At 44.6% G+C, this 18116-nt stretch overlaps 2 protein-coding genes across 2 annotated transcripts; both read right to left on the reverse strand.

The window, feature by feature from the left end:
* Positions 1-2486: 2486 nt before the first annotated feature.
* Positions 2487-5451, reverse strand: gja10a (gap junction protein alpha 10 a). The gene is made up of 2 exons (XM_062557416.1): positions 3998-5451; positions 2487-2770 (listed from the first exon to the last, which is right to left on the reverse strand). Exons 1-2 carry the CDS (start codon positions 5427-5429, stop codon positions 2487-2489), a joined length of 1716 nt encoding a protein of 571 aa, XP_062413400.1. The 5' UTR covers positions 5430-5451.
* Positions 5452-8488: 3037 nt separating this feature from the next.
* On the reverse strand, positions 8489-17078 carry ankrd6a (ankyrin repeat domain 6a). The gene is made up of 12 exons (XM_062557417.1): positions 16935-17078; positions 16740-16838; positions 16571-16669; positions 16360-16458; positions 15911-16009; positions 15467-15544; positions 15140-15241; positions 11059-11184; positions 10662-10775; positions 9966-10266; positions 9205-9578; positions 8489-8680 (listed from the first exon to the last, which is right to left on the reverse strand). Exons 1-12 carry the CDS (start codon positions 17076-17078, stop codon positions 8489-8491), a joined length of 1827 nt encoding a protein of 608 aa, XP_062413401.1.
* Between the last annotated feature and the right edge of the window lie 1038 nt (positions 17079-18116).

The following is an 18116-nucleotide window of genomic DNA, read 5'->3' on the forward strand; positions in this document are numbered from 1 at the left end:
ACCTTTTCTTTGGTAAAAGATATCATTAGGACCTGAAAATTAGGTTGGAAGTTTTTTTTGTTTTATTGACATAAGTTAGAAAGTGTTGATAAATATGTGTGAAAAGGAAGCATGTGACCAGTGCAGCTACATGTTCTTGCAGAGGCCAAATGGTCCAGTGAGGGAACAATGGGTTTAGTTCAAGGGGAACTGCATTTGGGGTGTGATCAAACGTGGCCGTCATGTGACACCTTTTATCTCACTGTCCAAGCAGTCGGATCCAAAGGCATGCAGGCGAGGTGAACGTGTGAGTGTGGCCGGGTGTCTGTGTCTGACCAGAGACATGTCCAGGGGCCACTACCACCCTAATGGACTGATATTCAATAAGCTCCCCTTTGTGACCAATAGCAAGACAAGCCAACCCCAACAGCTTAATGCCAATACATTCAGAAATAAAAGAAATGGTATATTACCATCAAATCATTTATTCGAAATTTAAATTGCTGGAATTGAAAAAAAGGAAAAAGGAAAATAATATTATCTGTTGTAATAGTCAGCTGATTTTAAAAAAAGAAGATTAAATGAACTAATGTTTATTTAAGGTTTTTTTTATGGTATGTTCATAGAGGTTTGGATTCTTTTCCAATTGGTTAGCATTGTTGTGGGTTCAGACCAGCTCCTCTCCTGCTACTCCGGCTCCCTCCCAATGTCCAATGTCCAAAGACACAAGACAAGTAGCACACGTCCATCGGTGACTCAACTTGCCCGTAGGTGTGTGAGTGGTTGTCTGTCTCCTTATCAGCTCTGCAATTGACTGGCAACCAGTTCAAAGAGTGCCGTGCTCTGGCTCCACGCTGGCTGCCATCGACTCTTGGTTAGAAGGTGACTGAGTGATGTTTACATTATACACCTGCATGTGTTCATCCATATGCACATTCCTGCTTTGTTTATTTTGTATTGAGCGGTGTTACTCTCCCATTCACACACCTACAGGCTCTGCATGCTCCTGTAGGCGTCATTCAACCATAACGGAGGACCAAATGTTGAGGTTAAAATGTGCTTCATCAGGTCATGGCAGGCTGCCTTTCTGACATGACAGATCAGAATCTGGCACATTGTGAAACAAAGTTGATTAATGAATGAATCCCAGAACCCGTTGGCCCGAGTCCTCTTCCATCAGCTGAAACACTCTGTAGTATGATGACTAAGCAACATTAACACAAGGGGATGTGAGATTCTATTAGAACTATAAAATCCATTTACTTGATACAACAGCATAACGCACTCCTGAATTATGCTGATGTAGTTTCACTACAGACATGACTTGAAAAGTCCATCATGCACCTGAATACAGCTCAACCTGCAAACTGGAAGGGAGTGACACTTACAGGATATGACGACAGCATGAGCTCACAGGTTCATGGAACACAAGCAAGTTTCAAATATCTGCAGCTGGCGTGTTTACAAACTAGAGGGACAGATTTACACGGTGTGCTGCGATGAGAATGTGACTTCACACCACGACTCACCCAACGTGGAACCCATATCCTCCCAGACGTCCACCCCATGGCTGTCCATTGACTTCCCTTCGTCTCTGAATGCAGCTCCAGTGTAGACAGCTATTGTTTGGACCATGAGCAGTGGTTATCAGGGAAGACTTTTTCCTTTAAAGTATGTTTAAATGACAGTACACGGTGGCAGAATAATTTATTTATTCTAATCTGTTTACAGAATTTGTTAATCGGGGCCACTTGAATCCCATATTGTGATTTCTGAGATGTTTTCTTCTTATTATCTCAGTCAAACAGACTCGAAGCACTTATCTACCTGGATAATTCAGCATACCTCGTCTTAAGGGTAAGGACTGTATGATAGACATGTAGACAGTTTCTGTGGCGTTGTTTTAAACTTTTTACAGTGGTTACTTTTTATTGTATTTGTAGATTTCGGTGAGCCATTTATACGTGTTTCTTTTTTATTTGAGTACCTACAACATGACTGTTAAATGCAGATTTAACATTTTCCATTTCCTTTTTATCTTGGAATGTTCAAATGACTTGTGTATTGTTTCAATTTTTTGTAAATATTGTGCAACATGTCATGTTTTTGTTATTTGATATGAAAATTTGAAAGTAAAAAAATAACATTTTGTCCAGGGTTTTTGTCTTGGGAAATAAAACAAACAGCATGACAGTGTGGTGTGTGGATTCTCATTCAGTATCTGTTGACAAAAGGGTCACTGTTTTGTTAAGAAGCATTTTAATCTGAATACAATATAAAGTACCATCACTTCTCATGAACTGAGCGTATATAAAGGACCATTTACACATGCACACAGATTCTAAGTGTTCGCTTTAGAAAAAGCATTTGAAGCGCAGTTGGAGAAGCAGACTGATCCTCTGAGGACAACGCTCCATAACGCACTGCTTTGTTCCTGCACACATCACATGGAAATATGTAGAAAAAACACTTAATCCTTTTCTTCTCAGTTCCCACATGTGGACGTTCTAAGGTGCTTCAATCCCAAAACACACTGGGCGTCGGCGCTGAATCCCGGCTGGCTGTCCCCCGGCTGGCTGTCCCCCTGCTGGCTGTCCCCCGGCTGGCTGTCCCCCTGCTGGCTGTCCCACGGCTGGCTGTCCCACGGCTGGCTGTCCCACGGCTGGCTGTCCCCCTGCTTTTGTCCCGCTGAGACTTGAGTTTGTGTAACACCGAGCGCTGTACTGCCATGGTGTCAGGTCCCCGCCACGCCTCACTTCTTCATGATAGAGGAGATATCCAGAAACATGCTCTGAGAAAGACAAGAGGACAGCGTGGACTTAGACTGGACATGAAACACACGCCTTATATATCTGGGGTGCAGTTAAGGGGCAAACATCTGTCAGCATCTGCCCAGTGTAACTAATAACAGCTGGGGTTGGTAACCTTTCAAAATGGATTTTGTTGTAATTGAAATTCTCATCACATTCCAACAGCAATCCATGAATGAAATGATCTGTTGTGTCTGTAATAATTGGACGGGCTACCTATCTACCTGCCTATTTACATAATTTAATATAAACTCAAAACTCCCGAAGTTGTTGGGGGAGTGGCTTTGGAGGGAGGCCGGTTTCCAAACTTTCCTGGTAGATTTATCCACTTTGGGAGCAAGTGCTGCCAGCTACTTCCATTACAGGCCTTAGGTTTTCAGCATGACTAACCCTCGCCATTAATCAGTGACCCAATCAGTAAATGTGCAAAGAATGAGGAATACAATCTACAAATTCCAAAATGGAAGACAAAAAACTGCAGGTTTACGTATTCTAAAAACGTTGTTGATGATAAAACACTATTTGTTGCTATAATTTGAAATCTATGAAGCTCAGCAAAGAAAACAGCAAATGGGTTCAATGTTAAATCTAATTTGGCATCGTGACCTATTAATGCTTATATGTGTTAATTTGTTCAATTCCAAAATGAATTTAATTTCAAATACATTTAGATCATTTTAATTTACATTTTTATTCATGTTAATATTATCAAACAAATTATCATAATATTTATAAATTGAATTCAATATTTTCCTTTAATTCTGTCTAAAATTCCGGCAATTGTCCCCTGACTGTTGTTGCTGTTTTGCATTTACCGACAGAACTGAAAAGCTTTATCTGTAATTTTAGAGGAGTTTGATTTTGTCCTATCACATCCTAATGGATCATTGAATCGGGAGAGGCTGCCAATTTCTCCTTTTATACAACAGCAATAATGTGTTCGCTCTACCTCTCTATCTGTTCTAAACACTGACTGCTGCTGTTTCCACCACTTTCTCTTTGGCTACTCTTCATCATTTTCTTATTTCATATTCTGGCCGAATCAATTGGTTGACTTTGTGGATGAAAGGCATATTTTCATGTATCAATAAGCCAGTACACTATCATAAACTATGTTTCATACATATAACCGACATATCGATTAGACTCAGGGCACCAAAGGCAGATAAAACCAAATTCCAGCAGATTAGAACATCTCTGCTCTTTACTTGCCATTGACATTCTTCGGCCCCCAGGAGGCGGCATCATCATGTCTCCCTGTAGGGAGCCCAGTTCATCTGACTCCTCTGAGGTATGCAAGGAAGGGCTTGTGGAGCCACTGATGGAGGACAAGCTGTCAGATGGTGGCCTAATCATGAAGCTGGTCTTCCTTGGGTTGGATAGCAGGACTTCACTCTCATTTGACTCCCTTCGATGATTCTCATCCAGGTCTCTGATAGCGCCGGGCCTCAAGGTGCTAGTGGACAGCAGAGCTTCCAAATGGGTGGGTTGAGGGCACTCTCCCTCATGGGGATCTGAATGATGGCTTGTTGCGCTTCCCTCCCTAGTTGATACAGCAGCCCAGGCTAGATGATGGTCCACCATACCTGTGCGTATCTCTGGACCTTCATGAGTTTTGGGTGCTTGAATTGCAAAGTTCTGGCCAGACCTGGGTGGCATCCTAGGTTCGGGACAGATATAGCTGGTCTGACTGTGTCCCAGATACGCCAAGCTGTTGTGTCTTGGTGCCTCCTGGTTGGCTTTGAGCACAGTATTGTAATATGGAGGCTTCATATCCGCCTCTGGAATCACTTTGAAGGTCTGCGTCAAAGGCCCATTGTGAGGTGATACATTACTCATTACACAAAGGTGTGGTAACGACTTCTTCTTAGCCTTGTAAATCAAACTGTCATCTTCCGTGTACCTCTCTCCATACAGTGTCTGTTTGATTTTCCGGATTCCCAGGTGGGATATTTCCAGTATGTTGAGGAACAGTGACACACCAGCAATGACAATCATGAAAACCATGAAGATGGTCTTCTCTGTGGGCCTGGAGATGTAACAGTCTACACTGTTGGGGCAAGGTAGCCTATCACACTTATAGAGGGGCTCTAGTTGGACACCATAAAGTAAATGCTGGCCGAAAATGAAGCAGACCTCCACCACAGAGCGTGTAAGGATATGGATGATGTAGGTTCTCAACAGAGAGCCTTTGAGAGGAGCCTTCTTCACCCTCCTCTGCTCGTCTAGCCTCCTCAGCTCCCTCTCCATGCGCTTATGTTCATCTAGGGCCAAATCCACCTCATCCAGCTCCTCCTTCAGCTGGGCCCGTCTGCGGTGGCGCTCCTTCTCAAGGGCTCGCATGCAGTAGAGGGCATGGCCCATGTAGACCAAAGATGGCGCAGAGACAAAGATCACCTGCAGGACCCAGAAACGTATGAGGGAGATGGGGAAGGCCCGGTCGTAGCAGACCGCCTTGCAGCCTGGCTGGTCAGTGTTGCAGACAAACTCGGACTGCTCATCATCCCATACGTCCTCCGCCGCCGCACCCAGGATCAGCATGCGGAAGATGAAGAGTATGGTAAGCCAGATCTTGCCCACGATAGTGGAATGAATGTGGACCTCTTCTAGGATGCTGCCCAGCAGGTTCCAGTCACCCATGGTCAGCGTTTCACCTCTCCACTGTCACATGTCCTCAAACTGTAGAGACACAGACACAAACTCTGTATTACACATTACAGAGGGTTTCTTTGTATAAGAGCCATTGATTATGACAACAACACGTTCACGGGACACTGCAATCTCAATCAAGCAGCAGTCCAATGATCAGACTAAAAGTTGGTGCATCATCAGTTGGGTTATAAGGTTCTGTGGATGTTTAGAACCAACTGTTTAGGTTATAAATTTACCATTTGCATATATTTTGTACCTCTGGATGTCCACTTGGTTGACTTTGTTGCATCCATTTTCAACAATTTGGCCTTGGAAGATCGAAGAGGAATTTAGTGAGTACACCGTTTTTATAACCGTTGTCAACCAGATCTACTAAAACCCACGTTGTAACGGCAGCAATTCTTCTGAGAATAAAGTTGGTGTTGCTGTAAATTTTTAGAATCCAGTGACAATACTGAATGCTTCCCACCTCGTCAGAAGTTATAAATGTTGAGCCCATTAGTCCAGTATGTATCAAGATACATGTATTTATATACTGGACCAATCAGCAAACTGAAGGGAGGGTTTAGTTGTTGATGTAAAACTTCTCTCGTCCAAAGATCACAAACACCAATGATCTTTTCAATTCTAACATTGCAGCAACCACTGACATCCTCCCAAGTGGTGAGCTCGTCCAATCAAGTATAGGAGGGTTCATGCTGATGTCTGATTGAAGGAGATAGCTGTCAATCATGTGTTCTACAGCCTAATTAAAAAGGATTGTATGCATATTGTGCAATGAAAAGAGAATGCAAATGAGTTATGATTGAGGCTGAGGCAGTACATGGTGCGGCTCAGAATTCATCTCTGGGTGACATCATCCCAACAGTCTCGGGAACAGAGACATTTGTTTTAAAAAGAAGATGACTTCACGACTCCAAAGATTTTATTGTATCAACGACATTTGAACCACAGTTGTTCTTTTTCAAGGCCTTAATAAAAACGAGGTGTTATCATAACATTGATCATGCGATCACATCCCCGGGGCAAATCCGGACATCCTCTTGTCAAAGATGTCCTTTCCATTACCATCACATAATGGTTGCTGTGTATTGAACATACCAGCAATGCTGATTAATAGGCATTTATGAAAATATCATTGAGATTTGCATTGGTGTAGAAAATAACATGCACTTTCTATTTTATGGCGGAATTTGAACTGCACCAAACGTAGTGTGGTTGCTCTGCGAGAAGGCCAGTAATACAGCATTAACTCATTTATGCTATCATGAGTTACATGAGTCATGCTCAATTGGGTACATGACATTACAACAAACGAATCAACCATTTCAGCAGTACTTACGTTTCACTGGTACGTGCTCCCGCTTTGCCTCTTGATGCACTTCCTCATGTTTAGATAAAGATCCTAGGAATTGGCTGTGTCTGTATGGCTACCCCATGGAGGTGTTTGGTGATCCTCTTGTGCCGGTCCCAAACTCCAGTCCACATCCCTCTGCTCTCCTGTGTCTTTGTCTGGTTTGTGTGTGCTGCGGCTGCCTGTGTGTTGGGAGTGCTCTCTGCATGTAGTCCCGTGTTACATGAAGGGTTCACAGGATGTTATCATCGATTGCTTCCCGACGGGACAATGTCCCCTCACCCACAACCCTCCCTTCTGCCTCCCAGCAGTGCCAACTCCAACCAGTGCCATCAATATCAGTCGCTCTGACAGAGAGGTGATGTTTGTTTAAATGTGCACAGTGTGGAAGCAAATGGTTGCAAACATTCAATGTACAAACTTTAGATCTCGGTTCAATTACTGCAGAATTAGAAAATGGAAGTAAATTTTGCAAAAGAAATTCCAGGTCAAATGATAATTGCTGCATGTAAACAGGAATATTACTGTGATTTCCCTCTTTATTTTTCATGTATGTATGCATGTTTCATGCCTGATATCTTTGCGCTGCTGTATATAAAACTGTTTAAACAATGTCATGACATAGTCGTGAGTTTTTAGCATATTGAGTCCTGACACTATCCCAGCCAGGAAGGCCCCAAACCCCCTGCCTCAATGAAGCAATAGCACATATTACTGGCTTGCTTTGGTGCTTGGCTGCATAAAATGACCAGCTGTGCCTGGAGGGCCTTTAATTAGGTTTCCATCGCACTGTGACAGAGTCAATGGAGCATTGATTTGATTTTCCCTTCAGAAGCTGTGGCCATGGTCGCTGAGGCCAAACGTCACCCCGGGATCATTGGATTACACAACCTGCTTCATCAGTAGCTCCGCCCAATGGCCTGACTGACAGCTGAACAGTGTAGGGCCATTGTTTTGGTTACAGTGAATCAATAGTATTATTAATAAGATGATTAAAAAAAATAATAATAATAAAATAATATAACTAAACTATGAATCAAGTCTCGTCTTTTTGCTGTATTGCGTAGTTGAATAAAGGCATTATATACTATAGGATTTTGATATGCAATATCATTAGGACATGAATCTCTTTTTTTCATTTTTTTATTACTAATGTAGGACATTTTATTAATACATGCCAATATTTTGTTATCACTGGATACTACATTTCCATTACAAGTCCTAGTCCATTATTTGTAACATGGATTTGATATTATAACATTGTTTTGACTTTTTAGGTTCGATAACATTGTATAACTACTACAAACTCAACAATTACTTATAATATTAAAAGTACTACAACAACTCCTGCTGATATATGGCAATTAATACTAAGAGTACAACATAAACTACGAATACAACAACTTCAAATATTACTTCAACTACGACAGCAACTACTGCCACGTTTGGTCGTTACACTCCAGTTGTGATCTCCTTTCAAGTTCTTTTGTTCATTCCACATTGTGGACAATAAATGGATACATTAACATAAACACAACCTGTTTTAACAAATTCAAGAATTGTCTCTGAATGGAGATCTTCCCAATATGAAATCATCATACAAATCACAACCATAAAATGAACAGCTAGTCAACTATTTTCCACTTTACCATGTTATCATGTTCACCACATGGTCCCAATGCTTGCAGGTTCTTTAGAATATACCTTCTGCACTCTCATTGGTCTGCAGCCTCTGTAGCTCCTCCTCTAGCTTGCTTATTTGCTGCAGCAGCTCCTTGGTGTCCTGTTGGGCTCTTAGCTGCGCCTGTTGCTCCATCTCTGCAACCTTCCTCTCGTACCAACATTCCAACCGCGTGGACACCGAGTCAAAAAAACGCTGAGTCACCTGACAGAAGGGCAACAATACAATGGAACTTTGGTATGAAGATTTTCAATTGAAATATATATATATATGTTGTGTATATTATGCGGCCCGAAACAAAATGGCCCGGTTGTTGGGGACCACTGATGTATTTCATGCAGTACAGAGATCAGGGAGATCATTGATGTTGCAGTCCTGGTCATGTTTCGTACACAGGTTGGATGGATGCAACCTGTTGATCACTGAGCTTTAGGTGTTGGTACATGATTTCAGGTTGGTTGTGTCCCCCTGCGCCCAGTCTCTGTGCTAAGTGCACATCTGGAGTAAAGAGGTAATCAGCTCAGCTCTACATTAAGACTGTACACCCATCTGCAGCACATGGATTATTGCTGAAATCACAGCATCAAAGTCAGTTCAGTTCACGTTAAGCTGTGGTGGTAAAGTCAACACATCCAGATTTGTTTGGAGATTAAACTGATATTGCCGTATGTTCTAATAAGATGCAAATACTAGTGGATAGTGTCCATCCCAAGCATCAGTACACTCACCTCCACAGCCCGCTGATTGTTCCTCTCCTGGCTGAATGTGGGCTTAGCAGGTCGGTCGATGAAGAACTCCAGTGTTCTGGTCCCATCAGTATGAATCCCTGCACTCATCAGTTCTCCAAAGTGTTTCCTGTCTGGCCTGTCACAGTGGTGTTCCTGATTATTGATTAGTCTGGGTCCCTGGGCACTGATGCTGGACGGGCTGCTGCTGCTGCTTGAGAAGCCCCCCCCTCGCAGGGGCACCACTGCTCCGAAAGGCCCGCCCTGTACTTCCCGAGGCTGCCAGAGGGGGTCAACAGAGCACAGCAGGAGGTCTGTGGTCTGGGTGGACGGCATAGGAAACAGGGTTGTCTTCTCAATGTCATCTGATATCAGGCCTGGGGATGGAGGGAAAATAAATCATTAATATGAAGCAAAATTAAGTTTAGAGCCTTGATTTGTGACAAATGACAGGCATGCATAGCTTGCGTAGCTAGATATTGAATAGAATCCATTTGAATATAGCTCAAAATCACAAATTTTACAAATACCAATAATCTCTGTTCAGTAGCAGGTGTTAGAGTAAGGTAAAGTGTTACAGCACTAAGGACACATCAGGGCTTTACTGTGTAGAGACTTTTTAGGTGAAGTCAATGTTTGGACTGGATTTACTTCAGAGAATCTCAGTCATATTAAAATTACAAATAACTTTGGATCATCTCGTCTGGAAGAGATTTCAAATGAAAATGTCCATGTAAGAGTGTGTTACCGTTCTGCACACATACCTGGTGCCCTGTCCACTTTCATTTCAACGATTGTTCTGGCCCCCTTGTGCTTCTTCTCGGGGCCGCCCGGACGGTTGGTTGATTTGCATGGTGGGACGTGGACGTGGGTAGCCAGGGAGGTGTTGCTGTCTCCGGATAGCACGGACAGCAGGGGGAGGGACTCCAGGTCAGCTTCTGCTGCGGACCGCTCCACAGACGACGAGGGGAGGAGTTTGTAATCCCGGGCTTTGGCTGGGATGTGGACGTCTCTGTCCTTCAACTGGGACACGCACCACCTCTTCAGCTCACGACTCACCGCTGCCTGCTTGGGATGCAAATGAAGCTGTTGTTCCATCAAACCATCAAGTAACGATACTTCCACTTTGGTTGCTGTTTTCGGTTTTGTAAAAAGTGATGTTTTCTATACAGAGTTTAAAACAATAATCCATTCTGGCCTCATACTGACTATATTATTCGGCAATTATGCTCTATGACTTTTATGTTTATTGTTGATTTCCGGATTGTTCTCCATTGGGCTGCTGACCATTACGTTACATCTTCTAATTCAAATCCCAGTTTCTAAATTGATGGAAACAAGCTAATGATCAGAATTTAATCTCATGATCAGAATTTGAATGTATCAGGTCATCAGTGCCCAATTCTGAAGGTCACACATGTAAACATGGAAGAAGAAAAGCAAACGATATCATCTGATACCTGCGTCCCCCGGGCTTCTTCTCTGTGCTGAGCAGCTCTCTGCTCCATCTGGTAGACCATGGACTTCCTCTCTGCTGCTGCTCTCTCCTGATTCAGCATGTCCAACACTTTAATCTGCCCAAATCAAAGAAATCCTGCTATAAATCAAACAAATGTGTAAATTGTATTTCAATAAAGAATAAAAAAAGGGTTTGCTAAGGAATACCAATGAACGTAGATGTATCTGTGTTGTTTGATTGGTCCAAATGATCAAAAAGGTTAAATCTCAATGGGTTAAAGGATATTTCAGTGCAATATACAGTATATTACAATTCAAATAAAAAGCCAAATTAACTGAATCATGATACCCTTAAGAAGTTTTAACTGTTTAACTGTACGCAGAGATAGCAGAGCAGACCTGGTGTCTGTTCCTCTGGTCCAGTTGGGCCAGTCCAACGTTGACCTGCTCCTGCACGTTCAGGATGTGCCGCCTCATGTCCTCCTGCGAGGCTTCCAGGTTGCTCTCCAGCTTCTTGAACAGCGGCTAGCAAAGGCATCCGTTTGCTGGTGCCTACAGAGAACGATCACAGGTCAGGGAGGATGCCATCGAGCAACCTGTTTCCTTAACGCTTTCTCCTCCAGAGCATCTTTGCTCAACACCAACATGTGAAGTTCTTCTCAAAGTTCCATGTTTCATATACTGCACATGGGTTTATAGATGCTCTGGGAGCTTCCAATTATTAAAGACGCTCAAATCCCAATCCAACAAATGTCTTTAATCATCAGTAACCTGTTTAATGTTGCCCTCCTTGTCGCGGTACTGTGTGTAAAGCTGAAAGGCATCTTCACCATTTTCCCACAGCAGGTTCTTTTTATGATGAGAATCATTCTCCACCTTTCTTTTAGCATTTCCTTTCAGACTCTGCAAAAGAGTAACATGCAAAATGTGATCATTATCTCTGTTAAAAGTCTACTAAGACTACCACCATTTGTGTTCATATGACTCTCAATGAGCCGGGTTGGAGACCAGGCGTGAAGTTGAAACACGGCTTTGTTAATCTGATCATCATCACAAGCATTACCCCGTGAAGAAACGCACTCGAAGTAAGGCGAGGCAAATTCATTTGTGTAGCGCATTTCAACAACAAGATTCAAAATGCAGTGCATAAAACCATTAAAGGAAAAACAGACATTAAAACAATTGCAAGAATAAAAGTGGCAGTGCAGTTTATGAAATAAACAGTAAAAGCATCCAATTCATCCTTGAATCTGGTTCAATTTAAGGGAGCAGAAAAGTCTTCACTCTTAATTTGAAGCAGCTGCAGAGTCTCAGCAGACATGCAGCTTTCTGGGAGTTTGTACCAGATGTGTGGAGCAGAAGAACTGAAGCCCCCTGTTTGGTTCTGACTCTGGGAACAGAAATGAGACCCGTATCAGAGGACCTGAGGAGTTAGGGTGGTCCACAAGATGGAAGCATGTCATTTGTGTACTTTGCCCCGAAACCATTCAGTGCCCTCTCTGGGGACCGTCACCTTATCGTGGTAGAGAGGTTTGTGTGTCCCTATGACCCTGAGGACTGTGTTGTCGGGAGCCTTGTGCTCCTGGTAGGGTTACCCTTGGCAAAGTTGTCTCAGGCGAGGGGCCAGACTTATGGCGCATTTCCACTGAGCGGTACGGTACGGGTCGGGTCGGTACCCTTTAATTTGTGTCTCCACTGCCAAAAGTTGAGAAAAGTACCAAAAATCCGAACCGTACCGTACCACTTTTTGAGTACCCTCACGTTGGGGTACCTGGCACAGTTGTTTGGTACTAAAGGGTGGAGCTAGACTCACTGCAGAACGTTGATTGGTTACAAGAGTGTCGTCATTTGCGCGTGCCGCAAGGGGAAAGACAACACACGAGGCGCCATTTTTAAACTACAACACCGTCGCAACAATGTCGCCATTTACTTTAACAGCCACATATCGAGAAGCAAGAACACGATCGGCTGTATGTCCTCCATTGTTGTTTGCGGTTAGCTTTCAGTTTTCGCGCAATCGAAAGACGTCAATCTACTTTCCGTCCAATACCACGCCTATCAAGTGACGTTATCACTACTTTCAGGAACACACCACGCCTATCAGGTAAGGGTACTGTTGGCGGTGGAAACGCTCGCCAAATCATGGTTAACAGACCCGACCCGTACTCGGTGGAAACGCGCCATAAGAATGGTCCAAAAAGACCCTATGACAAAGCGGAGGAGGAAAGGAGCTACCCGGCCCGGAGGAAGCCCGGGGGCCCCATTTGGAGCCAGGCCCAGATGGAGGGCCCGAGAGCAAGCGTCTGGTGGCCGGGCCTGCCGCGGAGCCCGGCCGGGCATAGCCCCGAAGGAGTGACGCAGCATCCCATGATTCTAACTCCCATGAGCTCACCACCTGTGGAGGGATTCAAGCTGTGCATAGTAAGGATGGGACCCTGTTGACCGCGACTGAGGAGGTTATTGGGCTTCGGAAGGAACTCTTTGAGGAACTCCTGAATCCAACTACTACGCACTCTTGGGTAGAAGTGGAGCTGGAGGCGGAGGAGGGACTCGTCAATTTGCCTAGTCGAGGTCACTGAGGTAGTCAAACAACTCTGCAGTGGCAAAGCCCGGGGGATTGATTCGTCCAGAGATGCTAAAAGCAATGGGTGTTGGGGGGATGTCTTGGATGACACGCCTCTTGTCTGGGACAGTGCCAAAAGAGTGGCAGACCGGCATGGTGGTACCTCTCTTCAAAAAGGGGGACCAGAGAGTGTGTGCCAATTACAGGGGTATCACACTACTCAGCCTCCCTGGTAAAGTCTACTCCAAGGTGCTGGAAAGGAGGGTTCGCCCGATAGTCGAAACAAGGATTGAAGAGGAACAATGCGGTTTTCGTCCTGGTGGTGGAACGACGGACCAGCTCTTTACTCTTTCACGAATCTTGGAGGGGGCCTGGGAGTATGCTCATCCAGTCTACATGTGTTTTGTAGATCTGGAGAAGGCGTATGACCGTGTCCCCCGAGAGAAAATGTGCGAGGGGTGAGGGGGTCCTTACTTGGGGCCATCAAATCCCTGTACGCCCAAAGCGAGAGCTGTGTTCGGGTGCTCGGCAGTAAGTCAGAGTTGTTTCCGGAGGGGGTTGGCCTTCGCCAAGGCTGTGCCTTATCACCAATCTTGTTTGTGGTTTTCATGGACAGGATATCGAGGCGTAGTCGGGGGGAGGAGGGTCTACAGTTCGGGGGGCTGCGGATTTCATCGCTGCTTTTTGCAGACAATGTGGTCCTGGTGGCATCCTCGGTCTGCGGCCTCCAACTCTCACGGGAGCGGTTCGCAGCCGAGTGTGAAGCGGTTGGGATGAGGATTTGCACCTCCAAATCTGAGGCCATGGTTCTCAGCAGGAAACCGATGGATTGCCTGTTCCGGGTAGGGAATGTGTCCTTACCCCAAGTAAAGGAGATCAAGTACGTCAGTGTCTTGTTCACGAGTGAGGGGAAGATGAAGTGTGAGCTTGGAGAATTGGAGCAGCGGGGGGCGGTATTGCACTCGCTTTTCCGCACCGTTGTGACGAAAAGAGAGCTGAGCCAAAAGGCAAAGCTCTTGATCTACCGGTCAATCTTCATTCATACCCTCATCTATGGTCGTGAAGGATGGTCATGACCGAAAGAACTAGGTCACGGGTACAAGCGGCCGAAATGGGTTTCCTCAGGAGAGTGGCTGGCGTCTCCCTTAGAGATAGGCTGAGAAGCTCAGCCATTCGCGAGGAGTAGAGCCGCTGCTCCTTTGCTTTGAAAGGAGCCAGTTGAGGTGGTTTGGGCATCTGGTAAGGATGCCCCCTGGACACCTCACTTGGGAGGTGTTCCAGGCACGTCCAGCTGGGATGAGGCCCCAAGGAAGACCCAGGACTAGGTGGAGAGATTATATCTCTGCACTGCCCTGGGAACGCCTTGGGATCCCCCAGTCAGAGCTGGTAGATGTGGCCCGGGAAAGGGAAGTTTGTGGTCCCCTGCTGGAGCTGTTGCCCCCGCGACCCGACCCCGGATAAGCCGTTGAAGATGAGATGAGATGAGACCATTCAATGCTTCATAAACCAATGGCAGGATTTTAATGTTGAGTCTTTGTTAGACAGGAAGCCAGAGTAAAGTCCTCAGAACTGGAGTGATGTGATCCACTCCCTTGGTCTTAGTGAGGACTCGAGCTGTAGCGTTCTGACTCACTTTTTACACAGTTTTTACACACTTTTTTGTACACTGTGAACACACTGTTACAATAGTCCAGTCCACTGAAGATGAATGCACGGACAAGTATTTCTTAATCCTATGAGACAAAAGTCCTCTAATCCTCCATTTATGCTTCAGGTGACAGACGCAGAAGGAAAAACCAATGAACATCAAACGTATCCTTTCATAATGTAAATAATTGACTGAGGCTCCTGTAGGAATTCTCCCTGTAGATCAGGTGACTTCCACATGGTATACACATGTTTAAATGACATCCTTACTTTGTTTAGAATAAGTTCCCCAGTCACAGACTGGATCCTGCAAGAAGCTGCCAGTCTCTCTTTTCTTCTCCTTATTGTTCTTCTTTGCATGAAGCGATGAACCTGAGGACAAGTATGGTTAAAGAATTGGCTACATTTCATTGTGTATTTCCCCTGTTACAATACTAATGCTACTAATACCTTTGATAGTTATGTCTAATGGAAGCTCAGGGTAACACGTTGCTACTCTTGATATTCTTGACACTGCGCACCCTAACGTTTAGTTTTATAAGATATAATGTTCACAAGAACATGAAGTCATTAAATCCGGGTTCAGTGCCTACAAACCTGTGGAGCCCCGACCAGGAGGTGTGCCATGTCTCTGTGGTTGTTATCTCTGGCCTCGTCAAGGGCTCTTTTACCTGCCTGGAAGTGAACCGTTAGTCAGACGAGCTAAAAGACCTTACACACATCAGTACAATCAGTACCAACGACCATGAGGATGATCCGTCCCATTTGCAGTATTCATTTTGTGGTTCTGGATAAAAGAGTTGGAGGTGTGGAGTTTGAAATAAGATGGCACTTATAAGAAATAATAATAAAGAATAAGAAACACAGTCTTTGGGAATCACTGTCTCACGTTAAACGTTACTACGCTTGATCTCATTGTCATGAGCACTGTTACTGTTTCTGGAAAACAAGTGGTAGCTTTAATTGAATAAACGAGGTCCTAGTTGTACCTAGTTGTATCTTGTGACATCATGAACATTGTGAAGTACAGATGGAACTTACATTGTTTGTGATTGTCCCATCGGTCCCGGCCTCCAATAACAGGCGAACTGTCCTCTTATGGTTCAGAGCAGCAGCCACATGGAGAGCTGTGTCTCCGGCCTGCAGGCACACAGAAACATGTAGGCCCCGACAGTGCACATGTGGATGTGTGTGCTGTCCAACATGCAACGTGGCCCAATTGAATCATGGGTCATTGTGGATACATGATTTCACGTTGTTCCATCAAGCTACTTCTACGAAATTCTCTCCCCACCACTTTCGAAATAAATATGTCCAAACATCTTAGTTAAAGTGTTACCTTAAGTGTCCTGTATGAAACATACTTAAATAAATAACCTTCACACTCACAGGCAAAACCAAACCTATATTCTTACCAGTGAAACCACACAAGTGTGAAGGATAGTTTGTGTCCCACAGGGTGAAGTATTAAAAGCAGTGAGGTATTTTACCTGGTTCCTCTCTGTCACGGAGCACAGAGAACCCAACAGGATCTTTACCAGGGTCAGGTTGTCGTAGCGAGCCGCCACGTGCAGACAGCTGTCACCCACCTGCAAGCCAAACACAGTCCTGGCTGACACTAGCCTGGGCGGACACCTGACCATGATCCGCCAGGCACCAAGTACCTCTTCAATCCCGATGAGGGAGGCCTGGGGGACTCACATGGTTCTTGGAGTCTGGCGAGGATCCACCCAGCAGCAGGAGGCGAGCCGTGTGTGCATGTGCGTTCTGACAGGCCAGGTGGAGCGCTGTGTTTCCGGCCTGGATCCACACACTACAGTCAGTAAACACAGCCGGCTTTCATTTCAGACTTACAGAGTTATTTCCCTACCTTGTTCCCAATGTGTACATCAGCTCCGGTCTTGACCAGCAGTTTAACACAGTGAGAGAAGCCGTGCCAGGACACCTCGTGCAGCGCAGTGTTGCCGTCCTCACACACATAGGGGGCAAAGGATTCACATCAAAAAATGATCAGTAGACAACCTTCATGTCCCTGCAGAAGTCTCCTGACATGTCCACCACTCACTGTGCTCTGCAGGTCCACAGCACAGCCGCCCTGAATCAGGGCTGCCATGGCGGCCCTGTTCCCCACCGCGGCAGCTCGGTGCAGGGCCGTCAGGGGACCGGGGCCCCGGCAGGATGGTGGAACCACATGGGTCTGTTCACTCATCACTGCTGACACACACACACACACACACACATCCATGTGCTGTACGTGTGTGTGAACGCATTAGCAGATACTGTCCTTACAGCAGGCACAGCATGTCACACAATCATTCAAATATAGATTTTAGATAAAAAGAAAAAAACAGCAACGTTATCAGCAATGTTTTCCTTCTTCCTGCCCACCTTCAGAATAATGACGTCAACCCCGAAGTTCTAAGGCAGAACAGATCTGGCACTTAAAAATGTTAGAATTCAACTGAACAAAGGAGACTGGTGCTCCTGATGCTACACAAAGGATGCTATGCCCTCATCGAAAGATGTGAGTGTGAAAATGATCCCAAATTTGGTTCTATTTCCATATTAATAATGGACATGAATTGTGAAATCTAACGACGCTCCATCCTGTGTGGCCAACATTTCTTCCCTCACACAGCGACTTTTTCCAAATTATTATTATTAAAACCTCCAAGAGTATCGCATGTAATAGTCCACTTGTCCTCTCTCTGTGTAAAACATCTGTTTGGTTAACTGGTTTAAAATTTGTAAAATAATTAATAATTTGTTTTGTTGGTGGAGTTACTGAAAACTGACATTCATTTAAAAAAGAGCAAGCTGAATAAAAACATACATCATTACATGACATGTAATTTAGTTGATGCTTTTATATAAGGCAACTTACCATAAGTGCATTTCAACCAGAAGAACGAGAAACAAAGTGCAATTTCATCAATAAGCCAATTAACAGCTTGTTATAGATGAGAGCCAGTATAAGTACAACATCACTAACACATTTGTTGTTAATTACCATTAAAAACTTTCATATGTCAAAATGATTACCTTGAGCCTTCTCACTTCTGCTTCTCCATGTTAATAAAGAGCATATATCCAAAAATCCAGAGAAGCCTCAAAAAGCCGCTTGATGTGTAAGAGATAGGAGGACGATGATGATGATGATGGTGATGATGATGGTGGCGATGATGATGATGGTGATGATGGTGACGATGCTACAGCAGCAGAGCTGCTACTCAGTGTGTGAGCATTC

The sequence above is a fragment of the Pungitius pungitius genome, chromosome 14 (genome assembly GCF_949316345.1).
Source record: "Pungitius pungitius chromosome 14, fPunPun2.1, whole genome shotgun sequence".
NCBI lineage: Eukaryota > Metazoa > Chordata > Actinopteri > Perciformes > Gasterosteidae > Pungitius > Pungitius pungitius.